The sequence below is a fragment of the Rhopalosiphum padi genome, chromosome 4 (genome assembly GCF_020882245.1).
Source record: "Rhopalosiphum padi isolate XX-2018 chromosome 4, ASM2088224v1, whole genome shotgun sequence".
NCBI classification, from domain to species: Eukaryota; Metazoa; Arthropoda; class Insecta; order Hemiptera; family Aphididae; genus Rhopalosiphum; species Rhopalosiphum padi.
The window spans coordinates 32,250,713-32,278,316 of NC_083600.1; the positions used below are offsets into that span (position 1 = coordinate 32,250,713).

The window sequence follows — 27,604 nt, forward strand, 5'->3', positions numbered from 1 at the left end:
AAAACTCGACAGTCAACATTATACTTAATAACCTGATTATTATAATCAGATCTAACTCAAATAATTCATAAAGCATAAATCAGTTTGACTCGCAAGGGAATCACCGCTCACTCATAATATAAGCGCACATGGCACATTCAGTCTTAAATTAGGAATTTAGGAAGTGCTAAAATGTTTTACCCTAAAGTGACTCCGTAGGTGGCTTTGCCCCCCACACCATAATACGTACCAGACATAAATAATTTTCATCCGGTAGGTCACATACTAAACGAATACCAAATTATTAAATAACTAATACAATTTCATTAAACTCATCTTTAATATAAACGCAAAATTACACTTTAAACAATATTTTTAGCTCAAATCCCTGTACGTACGCTATAAAATTTCACTGTATAAGATTAGGTCTTATGTAAAAAAAGGAACACTAAATTCTTATTAAAGAAGATGAACAAAAATCGAAACTGGCTTGTGATGAAATTAAGTATGATACTATACAGACTACACTCAGTTTAAAAAGTGGGAAATCTATAGGCACGAATCAACACCATTCGAGAGTTCCCTCAGATTTCCTTCATCAGAAAAAAGTAAAGCTCTGCATAGTCTAATTAAATTCTTCAATGATATCTAGAAACCCTCCTTCTCTATTTCAAGCAAACCGGGTTACCTTACCACTTACTCAAAAGATTAGTTTAAAAATGTACAATTTGATCAAGTGACAAAACCTATTTCTAGACGTTTTAAAGTATTTTTTATTTTATGACATTTTACGGTTAAAGGATAACCGTGGGGGGCCGTGGTAATATCAAAACTTAACTTGAACATACACCGGCATGGCGTGCATACTATAATACTTGTACTTGATTTTATAGTAGTTATATGACAGATTTGTCGTGATATAATAATATAATATATTATTTTATGTAGATCGATGATTAAGTACTTCAATAGCTACTAGCTAATAATTAAGTTATAAGTAATTATTAATGCCTCCGTGCCAATGGTCCGTGATCGTAAATCCGTAAACAAAAATTAAATTTAATCTATTCTGTGATCGTAACTCGTAATGATAATACTATTATTATTCCGGCCGTGCCGAGGACTATTGAAGCCGAGCGATGTGGCGACACTGGGACTCACTGCGATTGCGCATCAGCTCCGTTCACGCTCCGACTGTGCAGCACCGAGCGCGGCGCCCGAGCGAGTGCGGACCGTGGCTGACGCCGATGAAGAGTCGAGTCGATCCCGTGCGAGTACTGAGTAGTCGGTAGTCGTCAGTTGGCTCATTCGAGTAGTCATTAATCAAATTCCAACGGTCCTCGAGTTTCGTGTGTGCGTCGCGCGTGCGTGCGTATGTTATTATTGTTTTCCCATTCCCCTCCACCAGTGCCACGGGAAGGAAAAAAAAAAATGGTGTTCGTGTGTCGTCGGATTGCGCGCAACTAGAGGAGCCGTAGCCGCAAAACGAAATGATTTTCCGCGTTCCTCCGCCACCGCCGGTAGTCGTTTTTGTTTGCTCGTCCCCGTAGATCCGTCGCCGTCGCGCGGTTCCGTGTCTGTGTGATTGTGCGTGAGCGTCGAGCTTTTACGTTCGTCCCCCCAACCGGTTGGCGGCTGGTGTGATGGTCGCTCGTTGTCGCCCGAACGCGCCGTCGTCGTAGGAGCAGCAGCTGTCCGTGTTGTCGGCGTTCGTCAGGTCGGCGGTTGAAATGGCCGAGTACTATCAGGTAAGTTCATTCACCTGTGGCCCAACACCCCGCACCGCACCGACGATGCCCTCTCAAACAGTGAATACTGCCCCTCGAATGCGGACGCTAACGCCGCCTGAATCGTCTGATTATTCGTCGTCCCTATCGAATATAAACGAAACTTGTGTCGTCGCTCGGCGGCTACCTAAATGGTCCCTAGTGATCGATACTTCTAAATTGGTGGTGTGCTGTGTGGCATAGATACACATCATTGTTATTTATTCGGGCACGGTACTTTACGTCCCAAGGTTGTACGACGAGAAGCGGGTATTTTTGGTCCCGAGTTTTCCGCCCGCACCTGTGGCGGCGACGTGACGACGCACTAGCGCTCGCACAGTTTGTTAATAAAATAATACTATAGTTATAATTCACTCGTGTTTACTTTTGCCTGTTGTTGTTGTTGTTGATGTTGTCTTATTATGTCTAGGCACACCCCGCATTAGATTTAGTCGGTTTAGGTAGTATCTTCTCTCTTAGCATAAAATTAGTATTGGGCTAGTAGCTGTTAGCACAATATGATAGTTGTGTCCGAAAGTTTTGGTATCGTTAATACACAATATTTATCTATTATGATAACCTTTTATTGGTTTCATTATAGTAGTCAATGATGTGATTTCAAAATTTAAATCCGGGAGCTTCCTATCTTTATCTAAGCAAATATCTTAGAGGAGTGTTTGCTCATTTGCTGAAATTATATTATGCACGTTTTAATATTATTTTATGTTCTATTAAGTACATTGTTTAATGAAGACTGACCAGTGAGCAACATAATAATATCTGATAGATCATAATATTTTATTTTGAGTGAAACTATTACAGAATTTAGAATTTGAAAATATGAGCAGATGAGCACTTCTAAGTTTTTATTAAACATTAAGTTTCTAGTTAGTAATCATAAATAGGTAGCACCATACAATTAGATACATGACAATTGAATTGTTAACATATTATTCACGCTCAAAGCTCATACAATTACTGTGTTTTTACTTAGTTTTGTATCATTAAAATAAATTTAAAACAGTGGGTATATTATGAAAAACATATTTAGAGCATTCTAGCCCCTGGATCCGGTTGCAACTGCACCTTCTGATCTCTCTTAGTTGCACCACTAGTAATAATTGTTAGGTATATGGTTTAGGTCGGGTGCACATCAAAGCAATGTGAAAAGGACGATCACATTACTGCAGCGCACTGCATGTGTGAGTCATGTTGTTTTTTTTTTCATTGCATTGGTGTCCAGCCTTACTCTCTGTTAAGTACTATTTAGATGCTAGTTAATCAAGGTTAATAGAGTTATGTGTAGAATTGCAATATATGTACTGATATTTGAATAATTTCAATTTTTACTCTTATTATATTTAAAAGTATATTCAAATGTATAAGAGTTACCTGGGTATTAGTGAATAATTTTACTAAATTTGCCTGTACTTAGCAGTGGCGGATTAAGCTATTTGCTGCCGTCTAAATTATAATATAATATTATGAATATTTTTTATTTTTTATTCTTTAAGTGTGCCAAATTTGACGCTCCATCACCTGATTATTTGGTACTTAGTTAATATATAACAAAAGTACTTAATCCTAAACTATATATTATAAAACTAACACAGTAGAATGTTAGCCGATATTACATTAGAATAACGCTATATTCTAGTAATATTATTTTTTAAAAATCTTAAATAAGTCAATAAACTTAGGTATAGTTAATAACTAATAAGGTAGGTTTTTAAACATGTTTGCTTTAAATACTAATATATTTAAGCTTTGAATATTTTCTTTGGAAAATAACATAATTTCAAGCATAATTCTTTCTTGTTCTTTCCTCAATTTGTATAGGTACCATCTACTTTATGTATTTTGAAAGATACCTATGTATATTTTTCTGAATACTTAAGTCAATAATTGTGCCCATAGAGATTTAATAGGCACCCACTTGTCCTCCATGTGGGGCCACTCGTGTTCAAGTGTACATTATGTCTTTAAACATTTAAATTTGTGCGTTTTTTATAATTAAATATTTTATTCTTATCAAAATTACTACACAGTACTTAATTTATTTACATTTGGTCTTTCAAAAGCTAATATATGATATATATATACCTACCTAATCTGAAAACTGTTATTATGTTGTAAATTAATTTATTGAATTGATTACTAATTTAGATATTGCTAACTGTAACAATATATAAATTAGAATTATAGCCTATAATTAGAATATAGGTAAACTAATGTTTATGTTGAAACTCTACTCCAAATGTTTAGAGCTTTTTCAAAGTCATATTTTCATGAACTTAGCAAATATACCATATAATGTATGACATATCCTATTCTATTTTTTTTTATAAAATATATGAAATATTTCAGGACTGTTGTCTTGAATTATTGATTGAATGATTTATCTTGGTAATATAGGAATGAAAGTACTGAATGTATACACATAAGAATATAAATTAAATTTATGAAAGATGTTGAGTACAATAGTAAGTAACTTTTTGTTATATATGTTTGAAAATATACAACCTTAAAGCCTTTCTCTCTTAAAATATTTTTTGTGTATGTGCTTGGCAACTTGCGAGCTTGGTTTGTGCTTACTGACTCATTCTCAAATTTTTGAGGGTGAACTCGCAAGTTAAGCAAAAGATAGCACTGTATTGATGTTCAATGAGCTGGTGGCATTTCAAAGAGATTTGTCCTTTCAAAAATTATTTTATTGGTAGCAAGTCCTTTTTCAGGGATAATATAAACGTAACTTAGTTTTCTGTTTTTTGTGTACCTACTTGACTAGATTAAGTTTTATCCTATTGATTTTTGGGAAAGTAGTATAATGTATAAACTAGGATATACCTATAGGCTACAGCTCTTAAGAGGACGTCTTACCCGCATGTGTTGTCTCCGTCTTACACATGTACGACATGGTCAATTTTCGTTCACCAGTTTCAATAGTGTGCTTTTAGTTTTAATATTAGTGAATTCACCTATTATCAAACTTTTAGGCAAGAACATTATCTGTGTTCTCTCGTTACAATATTTTAATTTTTAAGTGAATTATGAGCATTTTAAAATATTTAATAATTTCATACTCATAACTCACCTAAAATTAAAGTATCGTAAAAAAACCAACGAGAGAACCCAGATAATGTTCTTGCTTAATAGTTTGATATTAGATTAATTCACTAATATTAAAACTAAAAGCACATTATTGAAACTGGTAAATGAAAATTTACCATATCGTACGTGTATAAGACGGAGACAACACATGTGGGTGAGACGTCCTCTTAAGCAAGATAAGTACTTATCTGTTTGTAAAAAAAAAAATTAGAATACCATAATTTTAAAAGAAAGATAACTGACATTAATGTTTACAAGAGATATTTAGAATTTGATTTAGATTTGGACATTTTGTGTTATTGAGTGATATATTATTTTATACCTATTCTAGGTTATTAGATCTTGTGATTTATTTTGGGATAATAATTTAAAGTTATAGTACATGGATCAAAGTCCATTAGGATAATAGAGTGTGTTTATGTTCATTTAATGATAGTGGGCTCTGAATCATGTAATGATTTTATAATATTAGAACAAAATATTCATCATTAAACATTTGTTTATTTTCAGTTAAGGTACACACTTTATATATTCTATATTGTACATATTTATATTGTTATCAGTATTAGGGTGGATAAGATACATAAGTATTTTATTTATAGCTAAGTTTCTTGAATAGTTTTAATTTTTGAATTTAAATTTGGAATATTTTAGTATTGAGCCACACACACACACACACATACACACATATATATATATATATATATATTATGTGATTATAGTTGTATGTTTATATTTTAGGTTGTACTTAATATTATCTATAAGTAAATATTACTTAGTAGGTAGTAAGTTTATTATGTAATATTCTCGGTAATATTATAATACTTGTTGTTTGATCCTCTGATATAAAAATTATTATTTATATTGCAAAATTGCCTAAATTATAATTGTTCTATGTATGTTCAACTGATATATACTTTAAATAATAATATAAATTGTTAGGTATGGGTTGAAATTATAAGTTATTACAAAATGCATTAATATAAAATAATAAGTACCTATTATAGGTTTATTTTGAAATCTGAAACTGTATACTATTAACATCTAAAAAATATAATTAACAAAAAGTATGAATTAGGAAATTTAAACAAAATTAAAATTTTTAATAAGATGTTACTTATTTATTATGGATTGTATACTTAATTGAGAATTTGAAGGTAGTTACTTATAATAAATCATAACGTATACATGATTTAATACTTTTCTGATAAGGTATAATTTATACGTTTTTGTACTTAGGTATAATAGTATTTATTTTTATAAGTATAAAATGCTGGTCATGTACATATATTTGAATTTATATATAGTTAATATACATATTATTTTATTTAGGTACCTATTATTAAATTTTAGTTTAAAATGTTAACTTATTTTCTTTTCTATCTATTAATCATTTAATGTTTGAAGTGGTTTATCTCATTATAATAGGTGCTTTAGGTACCTAAATTAAAAAAAAAAAATATATAGTAGGTTTTAGTATTTTATCTGTTACAAATTGTCATATTTGAAAATTACTAATAAAAATATTTAAAATATAAATTTGTTCCCAAAGTTGACCAACATAATGGATTACTACTAATTGTAATAGCCAATTACATAACTGTATGACATGATATGTAACATGTAACTTTATACAATTATATTATTTTTTTAAATATACCAACATAATACTATACAAATATATTATTTTATTACATTGTTCTTATGACATACACATCAAATATTTAATTATTTATCAGTATTAACCTACTTAAATGTTATTACACCATTCCCCTAAACAAGTAATAATAACTACGATATCTGTGGCTTACCATAAAGAATTATTTTAATAGAGGATAGGTAAATAGTGAAAATAAGTTTTTAAAAACCAATGGTTAGGTATAAAAAAAATACTGTCAAAAACTTTTAATAGTTTAATAGTTTGTAATAAACAAAAATGACATATATTTTGGCTGACCTTATTTGTATCTATCTATTTAAGTGGGTATTAATGTATAACCTATAATACTCTACCTAATTATTTTCTTATTGATATATTACTACAGTGATTTCTGATTAATGTAACCACTTTGTAATTTAATAGAACGAAAAGACAACTAAAACCAAATTATATATTTCTAATGTTAATTTATTTAATTGATTATTTTATTGATTTCACTAGTTAAATGATGGAAGGATTATAGACTAAAATAATTTCTTTACTTTAAAAAATATATATAACAAATTATAAAATTAAATTGTTATTATTGTTTATTTACTTATGACAATATTATGGTTTTAGATATAGTCTATGGAATGGTTTTTTCTAATTTAATTTGAAAATTTTTTATAAATAAACTAAAGTAGGTATATTCATTATCATGAGTTATGTTATGTTTTGATTTTTAATATTAGTTAATATAACATTGAAGATTTGGATAATTTTAATTAAACATAATAATTTAATATGAAAAACAAAAACAAACTTCAGAGAGTTAATAGTTAAATATTTTAAATTGTTATCTAAAAATAAAATGTTCAATGTCATTAGGAACATATGTAGTCATGTAGGTATCTGCATGACCTTAATAATCTATAGCATTATATTTTTATTTTCAATACAATAAATAATTATTTAAAAAAAATAATTTCCACCTCGATTTCCACCTATTTCCCCAACATTAGAGAAAATAAAAATTACTTCTTCAAAGTATCATTCAGATTAATTTTTCCACAAATAATTAATTTTGTTTGAAATAATCTGGTAGTTTATTTTTTTTAATTGCTTCAGTATAATCAATTTGGATAATACCTATTGATTTTACCTAAATTGTATAGATCATTTTTACATTAATTACCATAATTATATTAAATATATTATATCGTTATGGATAATAATTTATCACATTCTGCCAATAATTTTTATTAAAAACTTAGTATCTTCTTACTTTATTGAAATTATGTCGTTCTTTTGTAAAATCACTTTAAATTAATGGAAGCAAATATTAAACAATTCACATTATTTTTATGATTAATTATATATTTAATATATAATATAATTTATATAATACAAAATATTTTTAAAACTGAAATTGTAATAAATAATTTGTATTGTTTCAGGGTGAATATATATACAATCCTGTTTTATATGAATTGGGTTTTAAGTATGGTCTGGTAACAACAAACACTGATGGTATAGGACACGATTCATCTGTCATTGATGCCTTAACTCCTGCCCGATTAGACGAGCTGAAAGAAACCATTAGACGTGAGATTCGACGAGAGCTTAAAATCAAAGAAGGAGCTGAAAAATTGCGTGAAGTTGTTACGGACCGAAAGTCATTGTCAGATGTTACAGATATTGTAAAAAAATCCAATACTAAGCTTGCTGAACTGCAGGTAGAATTGCAAGAACTTGAATCCCATATCATACTCAGCCATGGAGCAACAGGACAACAATCATGTTCTGGTGCTTCAAATAATTTGTTTTCTTCTGGAGTTCACAAGACATCTGGAATCAATGGATCGGCGGATCGACCAATTTCAAGTAACTAAAAATTTAAAATATGTATTAATATGTCATCAAAACTTTTTGCAAAATTAAAATCCAAGTCATAAAGCAAATTATTCTTCAAAGTTTATTGTTTACTAAAGTACTATGACCCGGGGCGAACGCAGGAAAAAATTTCGGGGGGTTTTGAAAAAATTTAAAGTAGGTATTCATTTTTTTTTTTTTTTTAATTTATCAATAAAAAATTTTCTTCTTATTCGCTCCTCACCAGTCTTGTTGCGCAGAAGATATGTTTTCGATCTTCGAAGACAAGAAAAAGACTAGATTCTAGATAAGACAGGTCATTGCAAAATTTCCCGTAGACAGTAATTACACTCGCCGTCTGTCTACATTACGTACATCATCGAATTGGCAGCCACCGATGTCGATCAGTTATTAATAAATTATAACATACTGTCATACTTATCATACATTTTAATGGTAATTTTACTGTATACATTGATTTACAAACCACAGGAGAAGGGAAACTTTTTAATAACTAATAATTTTTTTAAATTTTTTTGAAATTTTATTTCGTTGGGGGGGGGGGGGTTAACCCCCCCGCGTTCGCACCTGACTATGACAGTTATTACTTCATTACATACTCTTAAATATATTTAAATACTAATACTAATTCAAAATGACTTGTGGTCCTATGTCATAATTATGGAATATAATATAGATAAATCATTAATACATGTTTACAAATCAACTATTAATGTTTTTAGTGTGGTTTTAGAGCTTATGATGTCTTGTTATAAAAGTAAAAAATTACATTTTTCTGTTTTTAGCTACATTAGTATATTTTGTGATATTCATTTACATAATTAAATTAGTAAAATATTTTTTTTTAACAGTTGCAACTTTTGTTAAAATAATAATTATTATTTGAGCCTAAAGTGTAGTATAATACAATAAGTAATATCTAATAAAAAAAAATCTAATCAATAAAAAAAATTAGAGTTGTCTTGATCAATAATTTCTTAACATCTTTCAATCAACAAATTAGTAGGTACTTTTTAAATTTAAATACAACTTTTTTTATGTTAAAAACAGGAACCTATATATGAATCATTATTTAAAACAAAAATCATAAAATGTATTGTGCAAACATGATTAGTAAATGTAAGTGTCATTATGAAAGTAATGAGTTAAATAGTTTTTCATTTATTTATTATAAAAATGTATATTAAAACATAATATTTATACACAAAGATATTTTATAGTGCTTTTTAATGTGTTATTATAATAATTAAATTTTTAAACAAACAAGAGACAACTACAAATTACAACTATATAAAAAAATGTGCACACATAAGCAACTACTTATATAATTGTATTGAAGGTGTTGAGTTCTTAAATTAAATATTAATTTAATCCGGTAAATACGTGAATGCTGGTTAAACAATTCTTCTATGGTTGTTACAACTTTATTAGAAGCAGAAAAATACCAAAAATTAAAAATAAATACACAAATATTGTTTTTATAATTGTAATTAAATTAAGCCTAAGATACAGACAGAAGTGCTATGCCATTTAATACCTTTATATTGATATATATAATGAAATAATAGACAGGTTAACAGATCAGTAATTGAATTATTCTCAGTATATAATATTCAAACAGTTAAATTTGTATAGTGATTTATAATTATGTTTAGATTTCTTCAAATCATTGCTTAATTTAGGAAATGGTTGACACCAAAATGCTTAATTTAAGGTATTACAATTACATTAATATTTTGTTTAAAGGCGTGTTACAATTAAGATTATACATTGGTGAATATTTTTATATTTAAAAAAAAGTAACAAATTAGGTACATTTGTTAAGCAGTTTATCAAAATTGAATATATTAAATTCCTTGTATATAAAATCAGTATTTGTAAAACTAGGTAATTTTAAATTATATATATTAAATTTAATAATATGATTATTATAATTTTGTTTAAATGGATGTCATAACTCATAAGTTGCTCCTTGTAACTTGATCTTATATGAAATTACTAATTGTTTAATTAATATAATAAATTCATAACTTTTAGTTGTTATTTGTTTAAACATAATGTGGCTTTAAATTTTTAATTTAGTATAATGATCTAAATATTTGTCTATTATTTTCATCTAATTAATTATGGCATATTTGTCTTTTCATTTTATATTTTTATACTGGTTAAAATCTAATTACCTATTGTTATTTTTCTGAACTTTTACAAATAAAGTTATATAATTAGTTTATGAGAAAATAAAATCTACCTATAATATTATTTTGCATTGTTGTAATGTCTTGGTTTTCTCTTACCAATTTTTGTTTATGTGTACAAGTAACTTATATGTTTTTAAAATTTAAGTTTTGCATATTTCAAAATTATTTTAGTATCCAAATTATAAAATTAAAAAATAGAAGCATTAAATTATATTAATATTGCAAGCAAGTAATTCTATGAAATTAGTAATTATTAAAGTAAACAGTAATTATTTTCTGAGTGGTACTCTTAATCTTTATTTGTTCAAAATGTATACACATTTTGATCAATAGACATGATACAGTAAGATTTAAATGAATGTGAGGGCGGAAGGTACTAAAGATCACCAAACTGTTGTAGATAAATTTGTTTCATAAATTAATTGTGTTCTGAGAATTTAGACAAGTTGTTATTAATGTTTTTATGCATCATCAAAATAACGTATTCACCAAATTATCTAGTATACTGCAATTAAAATACAGGATACAATGGTATCCTAAAGAAACTTACATTTTTTCAGTTTATTTATGACTCCAAGTATCATTTTTGAGCACTCAAAAAATATAACTATAATGTTCTCCATTAATTGAATACCTTATATCTATTGTTAATAGTTGGTTTTAGTTCAAATAAAATAAAACATTTAGGTATATAGTACAAAATGTATGAAAAATATGTCATGAAAGTAATTATTTCCATTGAAAAATTTCCTTAAAAATACTCGTTATTAGTTTATTACATGCGCATGTTGAGTTATACATATGACAAACATACATTAAAATTGTATGTAATGAGTATATGAGTTACTAGTTGACACTTGACTGTTTTTTTGTTATTAGTAAAACTATAAAAAATACTTAGAAATTGGGTTTTTATAATTTAATTTTGTTTAATTTATTTAGTTAAATATAATTTTTTTTTAGGTTCTATGCCTATGCAGTTTGTTGGTCAATCGCCTAACCAAGTCCAAGAATCTAGTTTTGTAAGTGACCTCAGATTAGTACAACTAGAAAAGCAACTTAATATAGAATTAAAGGTAAATTGTTTAAACCAATTACTTAATTAAAATTATTTGTGCAATAGCCAATTGGATTTTGTATTTTTTTTCAGGTCAAACAAGGAGCTGAAAATATGATTCAAAGTCTAAGTAATGGCCATTCACGAGATAAAAAGTTATTAGCCGATGCCCAACAAATGTTATCAGACTCTAAATTAAAAATTGAATACTTAAGAATGGCTATTTTGAAAGGAAAGCAGACTAAACAACAAAAAGAAGAACTGAAATCTAATAGTGAAAACAAACATGGTTAGAAAAATTATAATTATCATAAAAATGGTACATATTTTTAAGAAAATTGTGTACAAATTGTATAATTATGAAGTATTGTAATGGGGTCTTTATAAATTATTCAAGAAAATATGTTCTTTTAAATACATACAAATTAATTTATTTAAAAAAAAAAATAAATCCTAAAACTGATTAAAAATATCATTTAATTGTAATCAACTAGAAAATTGTTTTTTTTTAAATTTTAAAATAAAATGTTTGTTTGTTAGTAAAGTAAATTGAAAAAAAAGTTATTTTCAAGTTATGTTCTTAACAAATTCAATAATATTTATTTATGTAGTTTTGAAATTTATTGATATTTGAATTATAGTTATTTAAAAAAAATAAGCACATTCAATTATCATACTAATATTTAATTTCAGATTTTATTAATACAATAAATATAATTTTCTAAATCATAGAAGTTTTAAAACTCAAAAAAATTCATATGTATTTTTATTTTACAAAATAGTTTTTATTTATTTAATAATTTATTAAAATGATAGTTATGTTGAAAAATTTGTTCTGAAATGTTTGAAATGAGTTTTGAAAAAATCTGGAAGCCTGTATGTATAATAAATACATTGCCATTGAGTAGTTTGCTGTAATAGATATATTAAATTTGAATTCAATCATGAGTCATTCTATATTTGCATATAAAAAAAACCATTTTTAGTTGGCCTATATTTTTAAGGATATTTTATTGTATACAGTCAAATCCTCTTAATTGGGACACATTGGGCAGTGATCTATCTGTCCCCATTATACGACAGTCCTTATAAACTGATATTTAATGTAATGAATACATTTGTTTGGGATTTAGCTTATTTATACCAATTAAGCCATTGTCCCCATTAAACAGAATATACTATATTAATATTGCTATTAGTAATTAATTTTTTCATTGATAATGTGATGTACCTAGGCTTAACTATTCTTTGCCATAAACAAATCGTATATGTTTTAATATTATTCAATACAGTAATAAAAATATAACTATTAATGACTATTATCAGTTATTTCCAAAAAGATCTGTAAAGATTGTGTTGTGTTATAAAAAAGTTTAAAATAGTATAAATATTAATATATATGGCTGCAAAAGTTTAGTGCTTACAAATAATATTTTTTGCATCAATAAAATAACTAAAATTATTACTTTCAATTTAAATGTCCAAATTCTTCATTAGATCTGTACTAATTTTTCAATCCTTTTGTATTAAAATTGAAAATTTTAATAATAGTTAGATTAATAGTTAAATTAACCAAAAAATAATTTGAAATTTTTTATAATTTTGTCATTAACATTTGAACTTCAATTGATTATAAAAAAATAATGTTTTAGTTAGATTATTTATTTTAATCACTGTAAGATATCTGAAGAGGAGCTTTGTAATAAGTTAATAAAGAGCTATCATACAATAATCAAAATATTTTGTAAGTTATATAATGTCTTGTATTTTGATTTTAGAAAAGTCTGAATCACATTTAGAAACTCCATTAGAAGAACGTATAGCAGAGCTACGACATAGATTAAGAATTGAAGCAGCGGTTGTAGAAGGTGCCAAAAATGTTATTAGAACATTACAAAGTTCTAAAATTGCAGAAAAAAAACCTCTTCAAGAAGTAAGTATTTTTCAAATTATAAATAAATCTTCAATATATCAAAAAAAAATTAAATAATTTATACTTAATATTGTTACAATTAATTGATGAACAACTTTACATAAACCTGCATTCATGTATGTAATTACTGTTTCAAAATATTTAAATTATATAAAAGCTTGATTTATCTACTTAATAGGATAACATAGCACATTTGTGTTTAGCATTTCAAATTTTGTAAAGTAATCTTTAATGTAGTGAATTTACCTATTATCAAATTTTAAGGTAAGTAGATTATCTATATTTTATGGTAGGGGGGTTACAATATTTTAATTGTCAAGTGATTATTTTTAAATAGTAATATTTTATATCTTATAATAATTTATTTTAGAATTTAAATATTGTATAAAACCTATAACAAACACAGATAGTTTACTTACTTTAAAGTTTGATTCACTCTAACATTGAGCTAATTCACAACATGGGAACTGCTGAGTACAAATGCTTGATATTATATATTTGTACTAAAACAGAATATCGTATCCAGGTATAATATCCTCTTACTATTTTTCTGGTATAAATTATAATTAGCATTGAGTTTATTATCAAAATATTTGTCTTTAAGTTGACTACAAACATATATAACTTATAACTACCAACAGTGGCGTATGTAGAATTTTTTTAAGGGGGGTGTCATATCTCTCTGACACCCCCCTCACTGCGTACAACATTAATTATCAATGTAATTCTTTATTATTTGTGTACTAGGTAGAATTCTAAAATTCATTTCTGATTATCACTCTTATTTTACAATAGATTAAAACTATTCAGATAAGTACTATTGAAAGTAGTTACTATATTTCTGAATAATAATTATTATTTATTTATCATCCTAACATGACTGAATTAATTAAATTAATTATTGAAGTGTGTTTAATTCATACAATCTAATTTATGATGATTATAATGTATTGTATGTATGCTATTAGTCAGTGCATAACAAATAAACACTAATAATAATAATAATAATAATAAAAGCAGATAAATATTTATTTCTGTTTAATTTTTAACTGTTGTTTGACCAACACAATATTATATTATTAGAATATAGAATTTGTTTTAAATATTTAACATAAACTATTAATATAACTTATTTGATAAATAATTGTGTTAGTAAAACAAATAAATAGATGATATTAGTCATTTTATTTTTTTATAACTTGTCAACGGTTCACAATTTTTTATATAAAATGGTCCACTGATTGCCAAACAAGATTTTGGTGTTAATTATTTATACACCAACTATACTTAGTATAATCAATTTGTATAAATAAATTGATTAATTCAAACTGTATACATATAAGATATATTTTATTTTTTAATGTGTAGTTACTTATTAATATTTATAAAAATACAAGTACTAATGACTGTTAAAAGTGTTTTTATATCTTAATAATATTTAAATGCAAAATATTTATAAATCTCTATTTTAAATATATATATAATTTTTAGCTTATATTATTATTTCATTAATATCAATAAGTATTTAGTTTGTTTTTAATGATTTAATATACATTTTTTTTAATAATAATTTAAAATAATTATTCATTAAATACATCTAAATATATTTCTGGATTAAAATTTTTGGCTGTAAAAAAGAAATTAAAATATAACCTTGGTTGCTTTTCAGATTAATATGTAATTGCTTCTATTTGTTTATTTGGATTGAATCCAATATTTTTACATTTTTTTTTGTTTTTGTTATCTTAAAATTAAATAAATTACATCATGCAAAATATCTTATAAAATAGTACATTTTATATAGTGTTTAAATTATATAATATGCCTTTATATTAATAAATTATAGACATTTTCTAAACAATGTCAATATCTCTGATTGACTAGCTTCACTACCAATGGAATATGATCTATGCCTGGTATTATAATACCTGCGACAGTTAAAACATGAACAATCTGGATTCTTGGAAGGTCCAACATGATGATCTTGTTTTACAGGTGATCGCATAGGGCCAAACTTTGATGCCATTTTAGCAACTTGAGTCATAACACATGTAGAATTTGATGGCTGCCTATACATGGGTGATTGTGAACAGTCACTAAAGCTGCCCATATCGTCATTTATATTTTTTACTTTAGACCATGGACGTCTTGCTAGAGTTTGATTTTTTTGAGAACCAATGCTATTGAAACTCCATGCAGTTTCGGAGCATTCATCATCTGAACTACTGCTTGTTGTATCATCATAATTTTTTGATTTGTACTTATTTTGTATATTTTCTGATCCAAAACTAGTTAAGCTACTATTTTCTAAGGTAGTTGAATCCATAAATGAAGATAAACCACAACTAGATGACTCATAAAAAGAAGAATCTGATATTGTATTTGTAGAACTTATTGCTGATAAACAAGGACTTCTTTGTAACATACTTTGATTAGACATTGTTGATTGACTTCGAGCTTTATGAGATTTTTTTGATATCTTTTTGCATTTAATTTTGACATCTGATAAATTAAGTAATGTGTCTGTAGATTTAGATGTTAATGTGTTTTCTGAATCTGAAGATTCTGTGCAATAAACATCAATATGTACAGTCCTGGCATGACGTTTTTTATGTTTATCTAATTCATATTTACGATTTTTTATAAAAATGTTGGTATTTTCCTTAAACAAAAAAAAAACAAACTAATGAGTAATGCACATTAATATTAGTAAACAACTAAAATACCTTTGTTAAGACAGTTGAAGTAGAAGGGGACGTCTGACATGATACATCCACAGTTTCTAGATGTTTTTTTGGTGGTACATTGGTACAAAAATGTGCTGTATAACTCTGTGCTCTTCTAGCTGACATGGGGCTTCTTATACCACAACATACTTCACATTGAGGTACTATGTTAAAAGTACAGTCACACGCTGATCCACGAGATGAACTACCTAGGCCAGAATCTGACCTTTGAGGTGGCTGAGCAGTAAACACAATATTTCCTCGTTGAAATCCATAACATGGTAGTTGAGACAGTGGTAGATTGTTATTGGGTTGTTGTGTTAGTTTTAAATGTGCGTGTATAGACCAATCGTGCATTAAACCAGGATTATTATCATTGTTCATATTTTTCTCCATCTCATAAATCACTATTCAATTTATTATATAAGAATATTACAAGTGTACATTCGAAAACTAAGTTGTAGAAAATACTGGTCACTTGGATGAGTCAAAAGTATCCTAATCTCAGCTGAGAGCTTTAGTTTTGGCATTGCATCAAACATACTGTTCAAAGCATGCTACTGTTGTTAAAGAGAGGGAACTAGTATTTCTTTCCAAAGGTCATAAAAATGACAAATTCACCCACATACTGCATTCCATAACCAAAACACAAATTAAAATAAGTTAACAATATTAATTATTGTACATCTGATAGTAATTTATCTATATATTGATGTGAAATTGATGTAAATATTAAAAATAAAAAAAAAAAGTAATGTTTGAGCCTTCTAAAAATCTAAATGTTTCTAAAAATCCTTAAGAATGTTCCAGTTTGTTGTGCACCTTGATGAAAATTAATTAAAAAGATATATTTAAGTACATTTAATATATTAATTTATAATAAAATATATATATGACATTCATAATCAAAATTATATAAATGGTGTTAGTAGTATATCCAGAAAAGTAATGGCTTTAAGCCAACTGAAGTGTGCTAAAAAGATGCAGTTTCTATTTCCAGATAGTATAATGTAACAACTTGACAAAGCATACTATTTTTTTTTTTTACTTCATAAATATTATGATTTAATTAATTAGTTCAGTACTTCAGTATCAAGGTTTAATATCATATGACGTTATGTTATGGATACATAAATAGCGTATAGTTTATTCATAGTTTAATATGGATTGTAAAAAGATTATAAAAGCACCTATGCATTAATATATTTTGTTAATAGATTTTGCTAAATTATCTTAGTAAAATATAACTATTGCAGTAACTACAAAATAAGTTTTTAAAAAACTATTTATTCTAACCATTTTATGTTTATATTTATTTTATAGGTATATAATAGTGTACCATAAATACATCAAGTATATTATAAAATATGTTAAATTATCAACATTTATTGCAGGGGTAACACATCTAGATTTTTTCTTATTGTCATTTATAGGTTTCATTATAAAGACAATTAGTTTATTCTTCTTATTTACATTATATGTATTTGTATTTAATGAGTAATATATTTGAAGTCTATAGTGTCTGTGATTGTTGGTGGTATTATTTATGAGGTTTAGTAGATCAGATCTGTAGTGTACTTCACAATATTGTGTTCTGTTGTTATTAAAAAACTACATATAATTCATATTGGTTACAGTTTCCCTGGTAAAAAGTTGTGACAATGTGTGGTGTGTATGATTTATTCATTATCTACTATTAACAAGTTGAAACTATTGACATCTAGATTTATAATCAAATTATGGTTTAAAAACAATTTATTTGTTGTTAATTTCATTAAGCAAGTTCTAGTTTTGTATTATAGTACAATACTAAATGATACAGTAATCTATACTTATTTGTCATGTCCTTAAAATGTTATATTTACTTATAATAAAATTGTGTAACTTGATAATTTAATGTTTTTTAAATGGTTTATTTACAAAAAATAACAGTTAAAAAAATTACCTATCTAACATTTAAGTCATTTAACACAAAAATAACAACAACAAAATTATAAATTGTAAATATGATTTTTTAAGAATTTATAAACTATTGTAAAAATTCTATTTTAATGATTCATTTTATAAAAGTATTATTTTTTTTTATATTAGGCACAAGCCAATCTTTCAGAATCTAGTTGTAAATTGGATCTTTTACGGCAATCGCTTGAACACCGTCGCCAAGAGCTTCCACCTAATTCAACGACAGCTATCCAATTAGTACGAGAATTACAAAACGCTCAAGCTGCTAGTCCAACTCCAAATCATGCTTACGTTAGTTTACAGCCATTCCTAAAAGCAGAAAGAAATGTAATACCAGAAAAAGCTACTGTTTCTAGGTGTGCTGCGGTTACTGGTAAACTTGAAGTTAGGTTGGTATCTTAATTTAATTTCTAAATGGTAACATATTACTTATTAAAAAAATTGTTTAGGTTAATGGGGTGTCAGGATTTACTTGAAGAAGTACCTGGTAGATCAAGACGAGAAAAAGACAATCCTGGAGATTTGAGATCTTTTGTAAAAGGGGTGACGGGGCGTAGCTCTAGTAAATCATACAATATCAAAGACGAAATTAGTAGTAAGCAATAAAATAAATAAATAAATATATTTTATTTTGTAATTAATACACTTTATATTTGTAGATGAAATAATGGCTGTCATTAAACTAGATAATCAAACAGTTGGTCAAACTAGCTGGAGACCATGTTCTCAACAAGCATGGGACCAAAGGTGATTTTAGTTATTATATATTGAGAATTTTTCATAATTTAAGAAATCTTTATTAAATTGATAGTTTAATTAGTAATTACATATTTTAATATTTTTATTTAATGTAGCTTAAATCTTAAAATTGAATTCTTATAGTTCTATTATATTTCTATTTACTAATAGTCATTAACAATTGATTATAAAAAAAATTGTATGCATTTAAGTTATAATTTCTTCAAAATTGAATCAAATTAAAATTGTTTTAAATTGGTAATAGATTTTCTATTGACCTGGATAAATCTCGAGAGCTGGAAATTGGTATTTATTGGAGAGATTGGCGATCATTGTGTGCCATTAAATTTCTTCGATTAGAAGAATTTATTGATGATATTCGACATGGTATGGCTTTGCAATTGGAACCACAAGGACTTCTTTTTGCAGAGGTAATTTGAATATATACATAGTTATTACAATGTAGTAGTACTTGGCATGTTTTAAATAATGGTATAGATTAATTTAAGAGTTAACTTACATACCTTTTGTTTTATTTATTAAAAATTATTGTTTAATTTTAACTTATAAATAATAAGATGAATAGAAGCACTGTAGTAATTTTGTTATTTTTAGTTAAATGCAATTTGGAATTTAACACTTAAAATTATAAGTTATTTAAAAAAAAAATATTATTTTAATTTGGACATATTTTTCATATTTTGAACTTCTGCCATAACAGATTGTTTTTCCGAACTATAATAAGTAATATAACCTTTAGTTTGATTTAGAGTTTGAATGTTTGATTATGATTGAATTATTTTATACATTGTAGAATTTAATAAGATCAACTTAAAAATAATAATTGGACAAATACCAGGACAGTAAATATATAAAACCTGGGTTTTACTGATATAGTATATACATATTCTACTCTTACCGTAAAATAAATAGAATACAAACATAATGTAAGAAAAATGTATTATTATTAACCCATTTTATACAAACTAAATTTTTAATAATAAGGACATTTTTCTATTACAATCAATCTGTGATTATCTATGGAAAAAAAATATTAGTATAAAGCTAAACATACAATCTTAATGGTTTTTATTTTTTATATTTAAAATTACATAATAGACTTTAGTGTTATGATTTAGAAAAAAAAAAAATCATAAATGAAAATAAATAATATAGCAGACATTGGATAACATAATTTGGTACAGTAAATTACTTATTAATTAATATTTTTTTCCTACTTATTTCACCTTATTATTAAACTACTTACATCTACAGTCATCATTCATCTCCATGCCATAGTGATTGATAGTGGATGTAATAAAGTGTTATTATTTTGGGAACAATTTCTGATAAATCACCGACTGAATAGTCTGCCAAATTTTCTGATAACAACTATACTTTTTAGATATAGCCACACCTGTAATTATTACATATTTATCTATATCACTAAATCATACATCTAAATGTGATATCCAAAGTCAAAACTGATAAATTGTATTTAATGACTTGATTGATGGAACCTGAAGCACATGACAATATGATACATAATTTTTATCTATATATTAAATATTCAGTAGCAGTTTTGTATATTTTATTTTACATACTCATTCATTAACCATTCCTTGTAAGGTCCTTTGGACAAATAATTTTTACTTATTGGATTTATTATGATGCCTACTCATTAATCTATTTAAGTCAATTTAGCTATTTTATAAATTTATTCTTGGGTTTTTAAAAATTAAAAAAAAAATCTAAAATTCTAATGAGAAAACACAGATATTGTATTTATATTTAAGTTTGATTATAAGTCAATTCAAGTCAATATTTAAGTTAAAATAAAATTGGAACTGATAAACATACATTTCAGTATATTACTTATTATATTAAGACAAAGATAATACATCTTGACATCTTATTAATATAGTTTTAAGTTATATATAAATTCAGTTGTCATATCTCATTAATAGTTATTCTGATTTCTAAAATTATATTTAACAATTTATTTATATTTTTAGATTAAATTTTTAAATCCTATGATATCACGTCAACCTCGTCTACGAAGACAACGTAAGATATTTAAGCAGCAAGCTAAAAATTTCCCTAGAGCCAATCAAATGAACATCAATATAGCTGCCTGGAGTCGACTTCTTAAAAGATCATCACCTTCAATTCAAAATTCACCATTAGTTCCTGTTCAGCAACATTCAAGATCACATTCACACTCGGACAGCTCTACAGGTTTGTAAATGTTTAATAGTTTTTATAGTACAATTAAAAATATGATAACATAATTTAGATGGAGGTGATACGAGACTTGAAGAAAAATGTACACCTGGTGAAACACCTGAACCAATTAACACTTGTGGATTGGCTGGTGCTCGGCCATTAGGTTTAGGGGTTGCAGTTCTACCGCCATTGCCACCTACTATCACCGAACAGCGAAATATATCTACGGGATCTCCCACATTCCTACCTTCAACAGTTGTAGCTGCAAATAAGAGGATACCAGCAGTACCAACCGTACCACCTCCAAGGCCACCACGTCAATTAGATCAAGAGGTAAGTGTTACATTCTTGCTTAAAATGTTAGCTATGAAGCTTTTTGAACATCAATGCACCAGGGGGGTAACTTGTATGATATGTATAGCTGCAGAATGCGTTGAAGGAATTTGACTTTTTACATGACGACGAGCAACAGACATTACCACCAGTTCATAGGAGACATGTAATGACAATGTCTGTGAGCATAGAAAGTGTTGGAAGTTCAACTTTGGGAACACCGCAGCCGTCTCCTCTTATAGAGTTTCCCCAGGACGAGGTACATACTCTTCCTACACCACTGTGCTAGGCTTATCTAACACGCGTGCGCCTAACTGGTATATCATCCATTTCTTACTGATCTTGTGCATGATTGATTTGGAGTATTGTTTTTATTTATATATATTAAACTAAATGATAACATATATTTTTAAAATTTGCTTTCATTTAGTTAAACATTAGTTTAAAGATAATTTGACTATGTAAAAAGTATAATGTATAACTTTTAAAGAAGAATAATCTTAAATTATTGCTTATTAATTGCTTTAATTTTCATACAAGTTAATAAAAAAAGTTTGAGTCATAGATAAATACTTATGATTAAATAAATAATATTATATATTATAATATATTAGTCAGATAATCAGTAATTATTTTTTCAAAACTATAATTAACTATTGTTTAAAAATGCTTAACTGGAATTTTGCGTAACATTGAAATTGCATCATAATTTTATTTACAACTAGTTTATATAATATTTAGTAATTCATGCATTTTTTTTCATGGATATTTTATCATATCAATTAAATTCCAAAAATTGCATGCTAAGAGTATAGTTTAATGTTTAAACAATACAATAGAATCCGTTTATTTGGGACACCATATAAAGGGGACAACCGCTTGAGTGGGACAGAATGGCATAGTCCTGAAAAAATATATTGGTTTATTAGTTATTTGGTTAATCGAGACGGTTGGATAATGGGGACAAATAGGTTCCCTGCGCCCAATGTGTCCTAATTAAGCGGATTCTAATGTATATAAACTTATTTCTTTGAATTTTGTGATCAAAGATAAATTCATGTATGAGTTACTCTAGAGCAGCATATAAGAGTAAAAATGAAGTTTAAAATATCCTTCAAGTTTCAAAGAATCTATTGATATGAATTTGATTGAAATTAGTCTATAGTCGGCTCATGAAAAGTGAGTGCTGGCGGCCGATGGGCAGAGTTTAATTATTGAAATATTGTCGGGGGGGAGGGGGAAACAGAGGTTTTCAGTTTTGTGGTGTTATTATTATATGATCATGGTGTGCAGCATTACGCTGGCTATCTAAAATTTTTTTAATAATCCCTAATTCAAATTTGCAACTGGAAACGCTGGAGTCAATGTTCTTTTTTCATGGGCCCGACTATAGTAGTTTCTGAGATAAACTGTTAGTAATTTGTGTTTGTTAGGGTAACATGTTTTCATTAGTTTTCACAAAATTCTATAAATTTTCTGGGATGGGACACATAAAAAATAATTATTTTTATTGATAAATACATATATGCATTTACAGTAGAACCCCTCTCGGCCGCCCTCAGCTGGTCCGCCATTCCGGTTGATTTGACCATAGTATTATCGATATGAATAATTTAAAAATACATTTGGATTTTCCAATTTATAGTAGATATATAAAATTATAGAGTTCTGTATATTCTGATATTCTGATCTTATTCGCGTTCCGACCACACCCCTAGTCCCGAAGGTGACGGATTAGAGAGGTTCTATTGTATGTATTCTTCAATTGTGATTTTACATTTTTAAATTATGGATATCTATACTGTGAAAATATTTTAACAATCTTAAAAAATATAATATCTATTTTATGAAATTATATCCATATTTTTGTAAAAAATTCTCTTAAATATGAATTGAAATGAACATAATTTTTGATCTATATTGTATATATTGTATAAAATGTGTATTATTAACAATATGGATAATTTTCATGAATTGGGGGATGTCACATGTTACTTTTTCCATTTTTGAACTGTCAAAATAAGTTCAGTTATTTTTTTTTATCTTATTGTATTTACCATCAATCATTTTACCTTAATATACATGTTATTGATTTAATTTTAATTTTAATTTAATATTATTACTATTATAATAAATACTGTTTTGGAATTATGAAAATAAAAAATTAATAATATTTATTTATTACTATGCTGTTTTAATATATAATGTAGCACGAGTTCTTAAATGCTGAACATATTATTAATATGAGATATATAATAGATAATAATCTGCTTTAGATTTTATGATGCTGAATGATTAGTTTGATAAATGTAATTTATTTATTTAGTATTAAGTTTTAGTATAGAGTATACCTTAACACTACAATTAATCATTATTCATTAACGACATGTATTTTTTAAAATTTTTTTTGAACCAGGCATTATTTTATTCTTACATCTTTATTTTATTATTCCCTATGTTCTATACTTAAAAATGTATATGAGTATATATATAAACATGTCTAAATATGATTATACTTGGTTCAAAAAATGTATACTAAATTAAATTATATTTAATGTATTGATCAATTTATTAATTTTCATAATACATTTTTGATTTTTTTAGTCACCACTATTTAGTCATCCTGTTTCTCGTGTACTCGATTACAGAGAGAATGAACCAAAAGCATATCATCTTACAACATCTAATAATGTACAACCAGCAGAATCTAATAAAATCACACTATCTAGTGCTTTCAAATTTTCTCAAATGTCAATGGATGATTTTAGACTGCTTAGTGTACTGGGCAGAGGACACTTTGGAAAGGTAAATTTCACTTCTATAAATAAATAAGTAATAACACTAAATATTATTATTTAGATTTAATTAGTAATTTCACTTCCTAATTTTTAGGTAATTTTGTGTCAACATAAAAAGTCTAGTGAATATTTTGCCATAAAAGCACTGAAAAAAGGAGATATAATTGCCCGTGATGAAGTTGAATCACTATTATCTGAAAAAAGAATATTTGAAGTTGCAAATGATATTCGACATCCATTCCTAGTAAATTTATTCGCTTGCTTCCAAACCGATGTAAGACTACCAAAACATTTTTTTATTTTATATAACGTTAATTTTTATAAACCTTATTTTTATTAAAGGCTCATGTTTGCTTTGTAATGGAGTATGCTGCTGGTGGTGATTTGATGATGCACATACATGCTGATGTATTTACAGAGCCAAGGGCCGTATTTTATGCTGCTTGTGTTGTTTTAGGATTACAGTATTTACATGAAAATAGTATAATTTATCGGTTAGTATGATGAAATGTTAATTATTTTTAAAACGCTTACTATGTGGTGTATTTTCATATTTTAGTGACTTAAAATTGGATAACTTATTGTTGGATACTGATGGATATGTAAAAATAGCTGATTTTGGACTGTGTAAAGAAGGTATGGGATATGGTGATCGAACTGGAACATTTTGTGGAACACCTGAGTTTTTAGCTCCAGAAGTTCTTACTGAAACGTCATATACACGTAGTGTTGATTGGTGGGGTCTTGGAGTTCTTATATTTGAAATGCTTGTTGGAGAGGTAATTATTCATTATTCTGGTATACATAATATCAATGGTATTATTCTTAAAAATAATTATGTTTTTCTACCATGCTTAGTCACCATTCCCAGGTGATGATGAAGAAGAAGTATTTGATTCTATAGTGAATGATGAAGTTCGGTATCCTAGGTTCTTGTCATTGGAAGCAATTGCAATTATGCGAAGAGTATGTCATTTAATATATATGTTATGACTATTGGAAATTAACAAAATTATTCAATCTATTTTTGATCTAGCTTTTGCGCAAAAATCCAGAACGAAGATTAGGATCAAGTGAAAGAGATGCAGAAGATGTGAAAAAACAGGCATTTTTCAGACAAGTTGCTTGGGATGATCTGTTACAAAGAAAAGTTAAGCCACCATTTGTACCTACAGTTGTAAGTATCTTTTACTGTTTAATTGCTTATTTATTTGCATAACTAACTAAACATTTTTTTGTAGAATTCTGTCGAAGATGTAAGTAACTTTGATGAAGAATTTACTTCTGAGAAACCACAACTAACACCACCCAAAGATCCAAGACTGTTAAATGATGATGAGCAACAGTTATTTAAAGATTTTACATATACAGCTGACTGGTTTTAACAGGGTTATATATATATATATATATGGAAAAACAAATGATTTTTCATGTTTAATTTATATTTGTATTATAATCGATCAAATTGTAATAGCTAAATCTAGCTAATCATTGTAGTTTAGATGCAATTTCAATTATTATTATTATTATTATTATTATTATTATTTATTAGGTATTTGTCCGTTTTTTTCTTTTGCGGACATTTTTCCAAAATGATTGTGATTTATATTTTAAGTTGGAAAACTTGACACAACAAAGCTGCTCAGATTAAATTTCTTTCACAAATAGTTACCACACAAATCTTTTAAATAGAAAAGTCTAAACATTGATTCATTAAAGAAATTCTCTCAATATTGAATAGAAAAAAACCATTTGACGACTAATTTTTAACTACCACTATTTAGAATGTAAGATATTTAGTTATGTTGTAAAATTTTAAAACTGTTTTTTTTATAAATTTAGTGTTAAATTTTATATATAAATAACTATATAATTTTGTGTAAAAATGCATTCAATGTGTATGTAAACATAGAGAAAAAAGTAACTTTTATATATTTAACACATTTTAATAGAAATGTGAAATGATTATTGTTGGCATGTTTTAAATAAATAGCAAACTATAAAAAACTTATTTTATTGGCTAGCTGATATAGCTGTAGATATTATTGTTTACTACGCTACACATTTGTCTTATATTAAAAATTATTGTTTTATTTAGCTCAATTTATTATTGACAATAATATGCTCACTTAGTGTCTTATGATTAGTATATTATTTTTGTTGTTTAAAAAGTTGATTTAAAATTGTTAAGGCTTTAAATATTTCAATATTATATTTTAAAAAGAAAATTTGCTATTATGTAATAGATAAAATATAATCATGATTATGTTTATTAATATATTATATTGAATATCACTTTTTATTATAAGTTTTAGTTTACACACATTATTTTAACTCTTCTATACTTCTCAATACTGTATGGGTACATTCTTTAATTTGCTCAATGAAATAATGTTATTATATAACAGTTAAGAAAACTTAATTTCATACTTAAATGAACATACGAGTAATTTGTAATCAAATGTGTGGTTGCCTGCTAAGTTCTTTATAAATATTGTTATACTGATGCTTTGATGCTTGTAAAGTTGTAACTATTTTAATAACTTAGTGTTATTTACAGTATTTACACCCAAACTTTATATATATTAGCTAGAATATATTTATTTTTTTTGTTTTAACTCACTTATTCTAGCTCACTACAAGATAAAATATAAAGGAATAATTTTATTTTAACTGTAGATAACTACAAACTTAATTATCTTGAAAAAAATGTCTTGGTTAGATTTTATATTAATCAATATCAAGTGTGAATATTTTTAGTGGGCATTATAATTTACCATTAAAAGGGGTTGGATTTGGATGTGTTAGTATTAATTATTTTATTAACTTAATGATGTGTTTAAATCATGGTAGTTTATCAGATATTTGATATCAATATATAATTAGAGCCATATCTGACAAAATTTGTAAGTTATGTTTTTTTTTCATAAATTAAAATTTAAAAAGTTAAGATGGTTTACAGTACATACTTGAAATATCTTCAACAGCTTTTCATTCTAGACCATTGAAATTTTTTTTCGTTGATTCAGTTTTTTTGCCAGGTTTATTGTGTTTGTGATTTACAGCCATCAATTACTGTGTTAGAACCTTTGGTTTTTTAATATTACTTACTTATGTCTTACATGTACTTAAGGAGTAAATCCAATGTTGTATTTAACTTTTTGACATTTTGTATTTTTTATCAAACCGAAATTTGTAACCATTCAAAAAATAAAAAATAAATGCTTTATTGTTTTATTAAA

The 27,604-nt window shown here is 26.5% G+C and overlaps 2 protein-coding genes across 3 annotated transcripts; one reads left to right on the forward strand and one right to left on the reverse strand.

Moving 5' to 3' along the window:
• The first annotated feature begins 1,181 nt into the window (after positions 1 to 1,181).
• LOC132928369 (serine/threonine-protein kinase N) lies at positions 1,182 to 27,604 on the forward strand. Of its 2 annotated transcripts, XM_060992981.1 has the most exons (19): positions 1,182 to 1,727; positions 7,956 to 8,382; positions 11,553 to 11,665; positions 11,740 to 11,935; positions 13,425 to 13,579; positions 18,397 to 18,656; positions 18,717 to 18,862; positions 18,927 to 19,014; positions 19,271 to 19,436; positions 21,021 to 21,243; positions 21,302 to 21,564; positions 21,653 to 21,823; positions 24,169 to 24,369; positions 24,457 to 24,636; positions 24,705 to 24,856; positions 24,922 to 25,141; positions 25,221 to 25,328; positions 25,399 to 25,539; positions 25,604 to 27,604. In XM_060992981.1, exons 1-19 carry the CDS (start codon positions 1,710 to 1,712, stop codon positions 25,745 to 25,747), a joined length of 3,372 nt encoding a protein of 1,123 aa, XP_060848964.1. In that variant the 5' UTR covers positions 1,182 to 1,709; the 3' UTR covers positions 25,748 to 27,604. The 2 variants fall into 2 exon arrangements, with proteins under 2 accessions (XP_060848964.1, XP_060848965.1); XM_060992982.1 differs by lacking the exon at positions 21,653 to 21,823.
• On the reverse strand, positions 15,174 to 16,834 carry LOC132928370 (uncharacterized). Its single transcript, XM_060992984.1, has 2 exons — positions 16,306 to 16,834; positions 15,174 to 16,241 (listed from the first exon to the last, which is right to left on the reverse strand). Exons 1-2 carry the CDS (start codon positions 16,699 to 16,701, stop codon positions 15,420 to 15,422), a joined length of 1,218 nt encoding a protein of 405 aa, XP_060848967.1. The 5' UTR covers positions 16,702 to 16,834; the 3' UTR covers positions 15,174 to 15,419.